The sequence below is a fragment of the Onychostoma macrolepis genome, chromosome 15 (assembly GCF_012432095.1).
Source record: "Onychostoma macrolepis isolate SWU-2019 chromosome 15, ASM1243209v1, whole genome shotgun sequence".
NCBI classification, from domain to species: domain Eukaryota; kingdom Metazoa; phylum Chordata; class Actinopteri; order Cypriniformes; family Cyprinidae; genus Onychostoma; species Onychostoma macrolepis.
In genome coordinates, this window is record NC_081169.1 from 15,688,489 (window position 1) to 15,702,447 (window position 13,959).

General features: G+C 41.0%; 1 protein-coding gene and 1 long non-coding RNA gene across 15 annotated transcripts in view; both read left to right on the plus strand.

The window, feature by feature from the left end:
- grik4 (glutamate receptor, ionotropic, kainate 4) overlaps positions 1 to 13,959 on the plus strand; it is a 371,474-nt gene that overhangs the window by 315,970 nt on the left and 41,545 nt on the right. For all 14 annotated transcript variants that reach the window (XR_009266034.1, XR_009266035.1, XM_058744470.1 and 11 more), the window contains 2 exons: positions 4,009 to 4,116; positions 13,023 to 13,226. Coding sequence is in view for 12 of the 14 variants with exons in the window: in XM_058744470.1 (XP_058600453.1) it covers positions 4,009 to 4,116; positions 13,023 to 13,226 (312 nt within the window). In the remaining 2 variants the exon portion in view is untranslated. The remainder of the gene's footprint in view (positions 1 to 4,008; positions 4,117 to 13,022; positions 13,227 to 13,959) is intronic.
- LOC131520331 (uncharacterized) lies at positions 9,397 to 10,048 on the plus strand. The gene is made up of 3 exons (XR_009266036.1): positions 9,397 to 9,504; positions 9,638 to 9,731; positions 9,833 to 10,048. It is a non-coding gene; the product is annotated as an uncharacterized LOC131520331 (long non-coding RNA).

Here is a 13,959-nt window from a genome sequence, read left to right on the forward strand (position 1 = left end):
TAGTCATTTAGCAGACGCTTTTATCCAAAGCGACTTACAATTGGGGAATACATAGAGCGATTAATCTTGAAGAGGCAATCAGACATACGAAGTGCTTGCAACACCAAGTCTCAGGCATTGTTCAAATAAATACAAACTACCAAAGGAAGGAATAAGTAAAGATAATTTTTTTTTTTTTTTTTTTAAGTTTAGGATGAAGTCAAGTGCTGTCGAAAGAGATGAGTTTTCAGTTGTTGCTTGAAGATTGACAGGGATCCAGCATTCCGGATAGAGGTGGGAAGATCGTTCCACCAGCCAGGAATGGTGAATGAGAATGATCTAGAGAGTGATTTTGCGCCTCTCTGTGATGGTATCACGAGGCGTCGCTCACTAGCAGATCTCAGATTTCTGGAGGGGATGTAGTTTGTTAATAGAGAGTGCAAGTAAACGGGTGCTGAGCCAGTGGTTGTTCTATATGCAAGCATCAGTGTCTTGAACTTGATGCGAGCCGTGATTGGTAGCCAGTGCAGGGAGATAAAGAGAGGTGTAACATGGGCTCTTTTGGGCTCGTTGAAGACCAGTCGTGCCGCTGCATTCTGAATCATTTGTAGAGGTTTGACTGTGTTAGACGGAAGTCCAGCCAGAAGAGCATTGCAATAGTCCAGCCTAGAAATGACAAGGGCCTGGACAAGAAGTTGTGCAGCATGCTCTGTCAGAAAGGGCCTGATCTTTCTGATGTTATATAGTGCAAACCTGCAAGATCGAGCAGTTTTGTAATGTGGTCTTTGAAGGTCAGCTGATCATCAAAGATTACACCAAGATTTCTGACCGAAGTTGATGGGGTTATTGTTGATGAACCTAACTGGATCGTGAAGTCATGCTGTAGAGTCGGAGTGGCAGGGAGGACAAGAAGCTCAGTCTTTGCCAGGTTGAGCTGCAGGTGATGTTCTTTCATCCATGCCGAGATGTCCGCCAGGCAACCTGAGATCCTTGCAGCTACCGTTGGATCATCTGGTTGAAAAGAGAGGTAGAGCTGTGTGTCATCAGCGTAGCAATGGTATGAGAATCCATGTGCCTGTATGATGGGACCCAGTGATGTAGTGTATGTGGAGAAGAGGAGGGGTCCAAGAACTGATCCCTGAGGAACCCCAGTGACCAGTTGATGTGCTTTGGATACCTCACCTCCCCAGGCCACCCTGAAAGACCTACCAGTGAGATAGGATTCAAACCAGCGAAGTGGAATGCCAGAGATGCCCAGTGATGAGAGGGTGGACAGGAGTATCTGATGATTGACAGTGTCAAAAGCGGCAGATAGGTCCAGCAGAATGAGGACTGATGATTTGGAATGGGCTTTTGCAATTCGCAGGGCTTCAGTGACCGAGAGAAGCGCAGTCTCAGTTGAATGGCCCCTCCTGAAACCTGACTGTTTAGCATCCAGTTTGTCGTTCTGTGAAAGAAACAGTGAGACTTGGTTGAAGACAACTCGTTCAAGTGTTTTCGCTATGAACGGAAGGAGAGAGACAGGTCTGTAGTTTTCTATAAGAGAAGTGTTTAATGTAGGTTTTTTGAGCAGTGGGGTTACCCGAGCCTGCTTGAACGCAATGGGGAAGTTACCTGTGAGTAGGGATGTGTTGATGATGTGTGTGAGTGCAGGTAAGAGTGTGGGTGAGATTGCTTGGAGAAGGTGTGAGGGGATTGGGTCAAGAGGACATGTTGTAGGATGGTTGGAGAGGAGAAGCTTGGATACTTCAGCTTCAGTGAGTGGACAGAAAGAAAAGATGGGAGTTTTAGCAGTGGATGTGGTAGGGTGAGGGTCCTGTGTGCGTGGAGGTGAAAACTGACCACTGATTGATCTAGTTTTGTCTGTAAAGAAAGTGGCAAAGTCATCAGCTGTAATAGAGGTGGTGGGAGGAGGTGGAGGGGGACAGAGGAGGGAATTAAATGTTCTGAAGAGATTACGCATGTCTGGAGCGCTGTCGATCTTGTTGCGGAAATGTGAGGATTTGGCAGTGTGGACTTTAGCAGAGAAGGATGTGAGCATAGACTGGTACCTACTGAGGTCCGACAGATCGTTTGATCTGCGCCATTTTCTCTCTGCCGCTCTGAGTGTAGTCCGATGTTCACGAAGAACCTCGGATAACCAGGGGTTGGAAGGAGCAGCCCGTGCTGGCCTAGAGGAGAGAGGACAAATGTCGTCTAGACAAGAGGTTAAGGTAGAGCATAAAGTCTCAGTAGCTGCGTTTACATCCAGAGATGAGAAATGGGTGGGTGAAGGAAGAGAGGAGGATACTACAGAGGAGAGATGGGAAGGAGAAAGGAATGTAATGAAGAAATGGTCCGAAGTATGTAGCGGTTGTACCAGAATGTTATCTGCAGTACAATTGCGTGTGTAAATTAAGTCAAGTTGGTTGCCTGATTTGTGCGTGCTAGTAGTGGTAAGGCGTTTGAGATCAAACGAAGCTAGGAGTGAATGGAAGTCTGTAGCATAAGGCTTGTCTAGGTGAATGTTGAAATCACCAAAGACTAGGAGTGGAGTGCCATCCTCCACGAAAGAGGACAGCAGCCCGTCCAGCTCCTCTAGGAAGGTGGCTAGAATTTGGCTAGGGGGACGGTAAATGACCACAATCTGGAGTTTTATCGGAGCTGATACAGTAATGGCATGAGATTCAAATGAGTTGTAATTGCATAGGGAAGAGCGGGTTGAGTATTTCCAATTGTTAGAAATGAGCAGACCAGTGCCTCCACCCGGCCAACTTGCCGGGGGTGTGAGAAAGAGAGATTAGTAGAGAGAGCAGCTGGGGTTGCTGAGTCTTCTGGACGAATCCAGGTCTCAGTCAAGCCCAAGATGCTGAGCGTGGATTTTAAAGAAAAGCAGAAATGAAGTCAGCTTTGTTGACAGCTGACTGACAATTCAGAGACCCACAGAGAAGGAAAGAGGTGTAGTGAAGGAGGTAGAGATAAGGCGCAGGTTAGCAGGATTACGTTGCCGTCTGCGTGGGACGTTAGAGCGTGGTTGAGAGAGAACCGGAATAGTTTGGAAACACATGATAGAGGTGGCAGGAAAGAGGATAGAAACGGAGAGTGTGTAAGGGAAGGGGGAAAAAAGAAAAGATACTTAAGTGTGTCGCTCGGTGTCGTTGCTCGGTTAAAGTCGCGCAGGAAAAGTCGATGGTCTTTACCCTCGTCGGTCTTCACACGAGGAGGCTGAACGCTTCCGCTGATGCTTCCGCGTCAGCGCTCGGACCTCTGATAAATACAGCCTAACACACTACCTTGAAAACAGCTGTGGCCGGCTTCTGATTGGCCCAGCCAATAGCCTTGTGCAAATAACTCAAGACGAAACTAACACTTCGCTTGCAAGGAGCAATGAAAATGATCCAGGTTCCTTCTTAGCCGAGGTGCAAATTATTATAATTAACAGAAAGTGCAATCAAACAACGAAACCTCAACGAAAATGCAGAATAGAAATAGAAGGGAAACGAAAGTATTCCTTCCCAACAGCAAGTAAATAATTTAAACAACAGATCTATGACTAAGTATCGCAACACTTACGAGCTGCTGTCCGTCTCTTCTGGTGAATATTCGGCTTCTCCCGAAATAAATAGTCCATGTGACATCAGAGGTTCAACTGTAATTGAGTACCACATTCACAAGAGTACCACGACACATAAATTTGTTATTTTTGTTTTCTTTGTGCACAAAAAGTATTATTGTTGCTTCAACTAACCCTTTAAGTGAATATCTAATTAAATTTTGGTCTGTTCCTCACACAAACTGTGTGGTCTCAGAAGATCTAATACAGAAATCTAATACATTGGTGATGATTTCATGGTGCTTTTTGTTAATTTGGGAGCTTAACAGTCTTTTCTGCCTTTGGAATGACTTGAGAGTAAGTAAATGACAGAAATCTCTTTTATGGGTGAACTATCCCTGTAAGGCTTCATGGTTGCTCTTTCGTGTCATTGGATCTTCTGCTGCACATAGTTTGCTTAAAGGCTTAGTATAACTCTCAGTGTGTTTCTCTTACAGATTGGTCAGTGGCATTCAGAGCAGGGACTGTCCATGGAGAGGAAGCTTCCATCACTTAACGTGACAGACACACTATTCAACACCACTCTCACCATAACTACCATCCTGGTAAGTCCTATCTTCTACTCTGGTCCAGGTTCCTCAGTAGAGGACACACCCTAACGATTCAGCCAAGAGATTTACACACACCCCCTGGAAAAGATATATAATAGCTCCTTTTTGAAGGAGTCTCTCTTTAGCTTTCAGAAACGGTCTGTCTAGTCTCTGATCACCTCAGGGTTCAGCACTGATCTAAATAAAGACTCCTCCTCTGAAATGAGTGGAAACTAACAAGTATGCGTGTGATAGCATTTCCTGGAGCAGCAACCACCAATTGAAGATGTAATCCGCTAGGCTGTTATCTAGGGGCAATTTTCTCATCTTCTCGTACACTGTATAGTGATGAGAAAAAAGAGGCTCTCCGCAGCCTTAGGCCGGATGTCGCATATCTAGCTGGGTCATCCCTCGCTAGAAAAGAGAGGAGAATAAAGAGACTGCAAATGAAGAGGGGCCATGCAAGGTGAATGAAGCGCTTGAAAGCCAATAAACAGTTGGTTTAAAGCAGCCTTGTTGAGGACAGATGGACAAATATTCTTCAGTTAAATTTACACCTGATGAATGATATGATAAGCGTGAAGAACTGCTGAAAAGACAAGCATAGTCATGCTGTTTACCAGCAAAACTTACTGCTGGTCGACCGGCATGATGCTACTTTAAGGAGTATTCCAGGTTCACTACAATTTAAGCTCAATCAACAGCATTTGTAGCATAATGACAATGGGAGTAAATGTGCCCAATTTTTGGAGAATTTAGAAGCAGAAATGTGAAGCTTGTAATTTTATAAAAGCACTTTTTTGAGTATTATTTTTGTAGTTGCTTTGAGTCATAAAGTTCTCATTATTTTCATGGTTGTTTGGGTTTTTGTTTTTTTTTACTTTTTCATGGCAACAAAGTAGTAAGATTGGCTATAACATTGAACAGGAAAGGTTAAGGGATTTTTTTAACAGTTAACAACATTAACATTTACAGATTTGCCCCATTCACATCTATTGTTAGTAATTGCAATGTAAACATTGCCTGTAAACCAATTTTTTTTTCTTTTTAAGTTTTTTTGTTTTGTTGTAATCAGAATTGTACCACAAATGCCATAATTTGAGTTTATAGTCACCATGATATCAAAATGGACAATACTTATTTAGAATGGAAACATTGCAGTGTTATAATTATAAATTATTTATCCATGCACATTATTTTTTTAATTACAGTGAGGAAAATAAGTATTTGAACACCCTGCTATTTTGCAAGTTCTCCCACTTAGAAATCATGGAGGGGTCTGAAATTGTCATCGTAGGTGCATGTCCACTGTGAGAGACAATCTAAAAAAAAAAATCCAGAAATCACAATGTATGATTTTTTAACTATTTATTTGTATGATACAGCTGCAAATAAGTATTTGAACACCTGAGAAAATCAATGTTAATATTTGGTACAGTAGCCTTTGTTTGCAATTACAGAGGTCAAACGTTTCCTGTAGTTTTCACCAGGTTTGCACACACTGCAGGAGGGATTTTGGCCCACCTCCACACAGATCTTCTCTAGATCAGTCAGGTTTCTGGCCTGTCGCTGAGAAACACAGAGTTTGAGCTCCTCCAAAGATTCTCTATTGGGTTTAGGTCTGGAGACTGGCTCGGCCACGCCAGAACCTTGATATGCTTCTTACAGAGCCACTCCTTGGTTATCCTGGCTGTGTGCTTGGTCATTGTCATGTTGGAAGACCCAGCCTCGACCCATCTTCAATGCTCTAACTGAGGGAAGGAGGTTGTTTCCCAAAATCTCGCAATACATGGCCCTGGTCATCCTCTCCTTAATACAGTGCAGTCGCCCTGTCCCATGTGCAGAAAAACACCCCCAAAGCATGATGCTACCACCCCCATGCTTCACAGTAGGGATGGTGTTCTTGGGATGGTACTCATCATTCTTCTTCCTCCAAACACGTTTAGTGGAATTATTACCAAAAAGTTCTATTTTGGTCTCATCTGACCACATGACTTTCTCCCATGACTCCTCTGGATCATCCAAATGGTCATTGGCAAACTTAAGTCGGGCTGGACATGTGCTGGTTTAAGCAGGGGAACCTTCCGTGCCATGCATGATTTCAAACCATGACGTCTTAGTGTATTACCAACAGTAACCTTGGAAACGGTGGTCCCAGCTCTTTTCAGGTCATTGACCAGCTCCTCCCGTGTAGTTCTGGGCTGATTTCTCACCTTTCTTAGGATCATTGAGACCCCACGAGGTGAGATCTTGCATGGAGCCCCAGTCCGTGGGAGATTGACAGTCATGTTTAGCTTCTTCCATTTTCTAATGATTGCTCCAACAGTGGACCTTTTTCACCAAGCTGCTTGGCAATTTCCCGTAGCCCTTTCCAGCCTTGTGGAGGTGTACAATTTTGTCTCTAGTGTCTTTGGACAGCTCTTTGGTCTTGGCCATGTTAGTAGTTGGATTCTTACTGATTGTATGGGGTGGACAGGCGTCTTTATGCAGCTAACGACCTCAAACAGGTGCATCTAATTTAGGATAATAAATGGAGTGGAAGTGGACATTTTAAAGGCAGACTAACAGGTCTTTGAGGGTCAGAATTCTAGCTGATAGACAGGTGTTCAGATACTTATTTGCAGCTGTATCATACAAATAAATAGTTAAAAAATCATACATTGTGATTTCTGGATTTTTTTTTTTAGATTATGTCTCTCACAGTGGACATGCACCTACGATGACAATTTCAGACCCCTCCATGATTTCTAAGTGGGAGAACTTGCAAAATAGCAGGGTGTTCAAATACTTATTTTCCTCACTGTATATGCCCTTGTAATCTTTAATCAAATACAGCAACCCTTCCCTCTGTCAGTGACGTTGATCCAACAATCCAATCTATTCTTAATTAACAAAATCAAGTCCCAACCCACCCTTTTTCTTGTTCGAGAAGCTGTTTCACTCGGATATATACGTCACAATAAGGAAGAGAAGATGATCACAGTTTCATGGCGAACAATCCTTCGTTAAAGTTTGCTGAAGAGCCTGGTGGGAACATCAGCACACCAGTCTCCAACAAAACATACGCTGGTGTTTTCACCAGGTTTATGAAAACAAACTGCTGTGCGGTACTGTAAGTGAAATAGAGATAATTATGCTGGGGAGTCTGTGTCTCACTAAAGGAGGAGTGGAATACAGGTGGAACGATTAGTTCCTCTCAGATCTTTTTTTGTTAATGTGCTTGATGATGTTGCAGCTGGGAGAACGGGGGAGAAGTTTGCACCGTGTGTTTATTCCACTTTAAAGATATACGAAGACTTTGGCCGCATTAAAGAGCCACCGAAGAGCAATTTCAGCTCTATCACGGCCCATTCATCACAGGCTGATTGCAAAGTCTGCTTTATCTCGGTAAACGCAGCACAGTTGAAAACATGCTGCAGAACTCAGCACCTGTGGACCACTCCACCAGCGTTTTCATTACTGCTGTGAGCTTTTGTCATCGCTGGAGTTACAGCACACACACAAACACACAGATTGAATTTTACCCTGGTGATACGGGCTAGATCTAACATTTTTGTAAGGATAGACAGTATGTTAGTGCTGGTTTGGCTTGTAGTGGTAAAGCTGTCTAAACTGTACAAACTGTTCTGCGGGGTTTTGTAGCTGCTCTTGATGTCTTTGGCATTATATCATGTGCAGAAGGAGCCGGAGCTTCAGTGCTTTGATTGAGAACACAAATAACTCATGTTTGTTTGTAACATGTATTTTTTTTTACTCTGCTTTTCATAACCCAGCCTTTGATTGAGGAAAAAAAAAACTGTTACTCTGCCATTGATAGACTGGTGGCAGTTGGCAGACTTGGTAAAGACATAATATCCAATTTAATATATGATCTAATATTAGCTCACTTTACCTCATATGAATCAGAGAACTTCTCAGAATAATATTACTCCTTTAATACTCATTAATATTGCTGAATAATTTCTGACCTTTTATATGGTAATAATTCTTTTAGCTGTGAGGAATAATGTGTGCTTAAATGGGTCATGAATTATTTTATGAAGTTTCCTGAAGTCCACTTATAATGTTTGTAGGATTATTAAAAACTGCTGTAATTTAGAAATAATTAGAAATAATTTAGAAATTTTCTACGCTGATTTCAGCCCTCTGGTTTAAAAACTCTATTTAATTATATGGGAGAATCTCTTTTAAGACTTACATGTGGGACTCTTTTGAAAACTTAATTATACTTTATATATTTATTTATCACACTCCTTTTTTGCAGAGAGAACTTTATTAACATGTTTAGTGCTAACTTGTAGAAATTTAGTGTGTTACAATTGACCACAGTCTCCCCTGTAATCATTACTGGTTCAAAAACTTTGGTGTGAAGTCAAGCAGAGGGCATTGGGGCCAGAGGTGAATTCACAGTTATGCCACTTCGGCATGTGGTAATGCAACTGCTTCTTTTCACAAACCTCCCGCCATCCAGCTCAACCAGGCACTACATGAGCTTTTGGGTTTACTCTGTTTGACAGAGTTAATGCCTGATTTGCATAATTCCCTTAGTGATTCAAATACTAAAACAACACAGACAGCATGTGCAAATACAAGACGCTGTTGTTTTATTTGTGCTTAATACTTTTTCAACCTTTCTGTGCTGTCATTTGATTCGGTTTGATATGCTTTCCCTTCAACAACTGCTTGCTTTCTCAGATAAAGCCCTTGTCAAGACCTTTTTTTTTTTTTTTAAGCTCAAATACATATTGTTTTGCCTGTGAAACTGGGTTCACTTTCCGTTCACGCTATAAAATCTCCTTTCTGTGATGCTATCTGCAGTGTTTTTCAAAACGCCACATCATGAATTGAATGACTGAGAAAAGCCGTGTAAGCCTTTACCGGCCAGAATTGTCTCTGAGAATCCATCTTAAAAAAAGAAAAGGCAAAGTATTATTAATCTTTATGGGTGCAATAGCAGAAGACAATAATGTGACACGGAGTGGATACTGTATTACTGCATTTTCTCAAAAGAAAGTCCTCACTGAATTCACGCTCACGGCAATCAATGGTGACGTTAAAGTGCTCTTTCTGAAAACATGGAGAAGTACGATTGCAGAAACAATTTCTTGATGAAACCTCAGGCTCGCCATCTTCAGTGGACAGACCACTTTTATTGTGTTCAAAAAGAGGCAGATAGCTTTTATTCGCAGAGCAATTGGAAATGTTCATAAATATCAAATGTGAGGCGCTATCTTCATGTAATGTGCCGCTTCTGTGACCAATTTCTGTTTCTCAGACCACTAGAAGAGCTGGTTCTGTCTGGACTATCTTCAGTGCCATTCACCCACCGTAAGCCATAAAAAAATCAAGGGAGGCATAAATAAAGACGGAGTAGTGGACCAGTCAGTTACCAAACTCACTCAGGTTTTTTGAGAACGTCTGAGAAATGCTAACACACAAATCCAATTTTTCTTCACCTTCTGAACAAAAAGCTTTGAGATTTGATTTGAAGTAAGATTGACTTTAATGTGTTTGTTTTTCAAACGCACCAAACCAGACTGCCGCCATGCTATATTTGTAAAATGGATTTCATCAGCTGACAGCCTTCCAAGAAAACAAATAGAATCAAATCTGCTGCGGATCCCAGACTGGTGAGGAATGTTGCATTTGGCAGACGTGACACTCAAAGTGCCCTTAATCTCACTGTCTGCGCTATTAAACGGGAAGTTTCTTTCTCTGATGTGACCCGCAGATTTTATGGAACCATTCAAGCTCGGAAGAGAGGATTGCTTGGCCTGATAACAGCACTCACTCAGTTGATTGATGCCCGAGCTCCATTCCTGAGATTGATGGCGATACGCCAGGACCGGTCCTGTGTGTTCACAGTTAACCTCGCTCCTCTTCCTCAATTGCTTCCTCCCTCTTTTCATAGGCTTTGCTAATAATGGATTATTATATGTAAATATGCGGTCGCTCCATTTTCTGGCACTCGATCATCAATCAGACTAGAGGCTAGCTGAGAAAATCATTTTTAGTTTCTGGAACATTATGTGATATGTAATTTCAAAGGTTAAGTAGTTAGCGTGCTAACTGAAGGTTAATGGAAAACAATGAAAGCAGAGATGTTTTATTTGGTTATTTTTAGCTTTACTGATGGTAAGTTAAATTTGGTAAAGTTATATGTAATTTAAAGGGTTCCGCGAAGCTAAAATGTTATTGCTAACAACTGAAAACAGGCTGGTTAAATTTTTGTAGCTTCTGTAGCTTTTTAGCCTCTACTTGAAATGTAATATAAAAGGCTAAGGCTAAGCTATAGCTTGTTAATGGAGTGTTACTGTAACTGAAAACACACAAAAATGTTTAACTTCAATTTTATAGCTTCAGTAATATGTGATAAGTAATTTCTAAGCTGTAAAGTCTAAGCTGTTAGCTTTCTAACCTAGGCCTGAAAACAAAAGAATGGAAAATGTTTAATTTGAACATTTTTGGTAAAATGCTATGATTGATGGAATCGACTGGTGCCAGAGCTCAATTTCTGATATTGATGGCGAAAAGCCCGGTCCTGTGTGTCAGAGCCCTTAAGAAAATTAACCAGGGATTTATTATAGTAAAAGTGTAGTGACCATGGTTTTTTTGAGAATTACCATTTGTATAACCACAGTTTTACTTAGTGTATCAAAACCATGGTTAATTTGTCGTTACCATAGCTATAGTAGTAACCATGTTTTTTTGGGGGGGTTTTGTAGTAAAACCATGATTAAATTCCGTAAGGGAGTTTTACTTCCCTCTTCTTGCTCAATTCCTCTTCCTCTGTCTTTTCATAGATTCTGCTTATAATGGATTATTAAGTATGAATGTGTAATCATTCCATTTTCTTTGGCTTAATCATCAATCAGACCAGTGGCTAGCTGGCCATTATGGGCATCACGTAATGACCCGAAGCCGTCGATGACTTCTCTCACCCAGTGCGTAGACCTATTAATTGAATCCAGAAGGTTTGTTTATTAGCTTTCCTCCTTTCTTTGAAACCGTCTGTCTAATATGCAACTGGTCCATGAAATGCTACTCTTTAATAAGCCTAGTTTGAGAGAAAGTGTCCGGCTGCAATACTTGAGTGCCTCCAGCAGGCTGTAAGCAATGAAAATTTGCATTTATATTGTGCTTTTCTGCATAACCACCGCAGCGGTGTCAGTGCGGGGCATGACGGTAACATGCGTGGATGATTCAACGAGTTAATGAACAAAATGAAAGGATTTGCATTTATAGAGTGTCAGACTCTGGGCCAAAGCGGCTCCTCTTTGTGCCATGGAAATATGGGATTTCGCTGTTTGCTCCGACAGGTCCAAGGTGCACACATCCATCTGCAAATACTTCATGTGGCTTTTATGGACATACAAATGAGGTGAAAGGACAGTTATCGTGTTATTTGGATGCATATGAGCGGCTCGTATTAATAGGGTTCAGATTTATTTGAAGTGTCGGAACATGTTCATTGACGTTCCCCCTCGTCTGACAGGCCGCAAGACCCAGCTGCTGCTATGCTCAGGCCAGCTGGAGCGTGGCCACTGGGCGCATCAAAAATCAGGGATGCAGGACCAGACAAGCAGGTAGAAAAAAAAGAAGAAGAAAGTGTTGCCATGGCGATGCAAAAAACTGAAAAGTCTCCTCAGCTCTTCAGATTGCCACTCAAAGCATCGGAGTGGAGCGAGTTAGATTTACTGGTGAAAATGAAACACTCTCTCTAGTCAACCAGTCTGTGCTAAACAAATCTTAAGTACAACAGACCCAATTTAGTGTCTGTCTTACACATCAGACAAAGTGATTTTTTTTTTTTTTTGTTCCAGTTATAACAAAAAGTGGTTTTGAAAAGCTTTATGTGGCTGGTTTCATTCTGTAGTGTCTGTTTATGACCAAGGTGGCAATGTTCTGTTCAATTTATGCAAAGTGTTTGAAAATGACAGTAACACTACCATGCATACTTGAAATATCCCAATGTATAACGGTGGGCACAGCCAGTGTTTATTGAAAGATGGCAGGATGAAATTTTTACGAAGCCTTTATTTTGACCACAGATTGCCTAATAAATCTGTTCGGTCTTTGGGCAGCATGAGAAAACAAACCGTAAATTAGGAACTTGGTCTTTTGGTGGGCTCACATTAGTCACAGAGCTTTATGTGCCCAAACTTTTGCTATGCTTACATCCTCGTATTTTTATGCGAACTTATATTGTGTTAAAATATTGCGTTAAAAACCTCTGGATTGAAATGTCAAGAAGTGCGTAAAATCATAAAATGTGTATAAAATATGTGTTCAACTGAGGCAAATCCTTATTTTTATCCAATAAGAAGACATGTGCATAAACTACAATGGAAACACTATACAGAATAAATTCCTTAATACATTACAAAAAACTCTTGCCTCAGCAGATCATTGAGTGGATAACTGGACTGACCAGTGGACCAGTCTCATTGCACAACATCTCAAATGTTGGTTTTAGTCATTCTGAAATGCCTGAGCCAAAGTCTGTCATCAAAATGGTTTGGTATAATTACATCTCAGAACTGTCTCACACGACTGCGTTCCCAAACATCAAGCATCCGCCTCTGAACGCAAGATAACATGACAGCGTTTGTTATTGCATTTCATCTGCACACTCTGAGGTGCAAGTAATTTCTTATGTAGGAAAAAAGCTACTGTCTCTTCCCCAGTTGCTTCAACTTCCATTTTGATTCGATTTTGTTCTCTTGAACATATGGGATGGAAACAATTTTTCGCACATTAAATTTACAAGTTTGGATGGAAATTGGAAACTTAGGCAGTGTGACTTGCCAACTCAAACAATCATTTGCCACACAAAAGTGAGTGTTGATTGATACAGAAGTGCTCCCAGAGTGTGTTAAAATGTGTGAGTGCTGACGATAACACCAATGATATCTTTACAGGAGAATCCGTACGTAATGCTAAGAGCCAATCACCAGGAACTTGAAGGGAACGAGCGCTACGAAGGTTTCTGCGTGGACATGCTGAAGGAGTTGGCAGATATCCTGAAGTTCAAGTACCGCATTCGTCTAGTTGGGGATGGTGTGTACGGAGTGTCGGGCACCAATGGCACCTGGACAGGCATGGTGGGAGAGCTCATCAGCAGGGTGAGTGACGTCACAAGGGAATATGTTTTAATAAGGGGTTAAATTGGGACAGAACCGCACTGCAGTGTCATGCATTTTCCCCCTTTCTTTACCGCCTGATGATTATTGCTATTGTGAAACGTTGCTACATTAGCTAGTCAAAGCTGTTAGCTTGCCAACTGAAGATACAAAGAAGGGAAAATGTTCAATGTGACCATTTTTAGCTTCTGGAATATATGTAGCAATATGTCATTTAAAAGGCAAGTAATGGGAATTGTTTAATTTGATGTGATATTAAAATGTGTGCATGTAATAATATGTGGAAGTTAACTTGAAAAGCTAAATTAGGTTAAAATGTTTGCTTGCTAATCGTCAGCTAAATGAAAAAGCTATAAAAGTTTAAGCTGACCATTTTTAGCTTTAGCAATGTGAAATACAATTTAAAATACAAACACTACCATTCAAATAGTTTGGGAAAAAAAGTATCTTTTGTAAATACAATGGTCACACTTCATTTGAAGGTCCAGTTCTCACTATTAACTGACTTTTCCCTCAATAAACTCCTAATTACTGCTTATTAATAGTTAATGAGGTAGTTGTTAAGTTAAAGACTAAGTTTGAAGAATATGGTCATGTAGAATATTTGCTTTATGAGTACTAATAAACAGCCTATATGCTAATATGCATGCTAATATGCAACAAGTTACTAGCGAGAATTTGTCCCTATACTAAACTGTTACCAATACAATTTAAT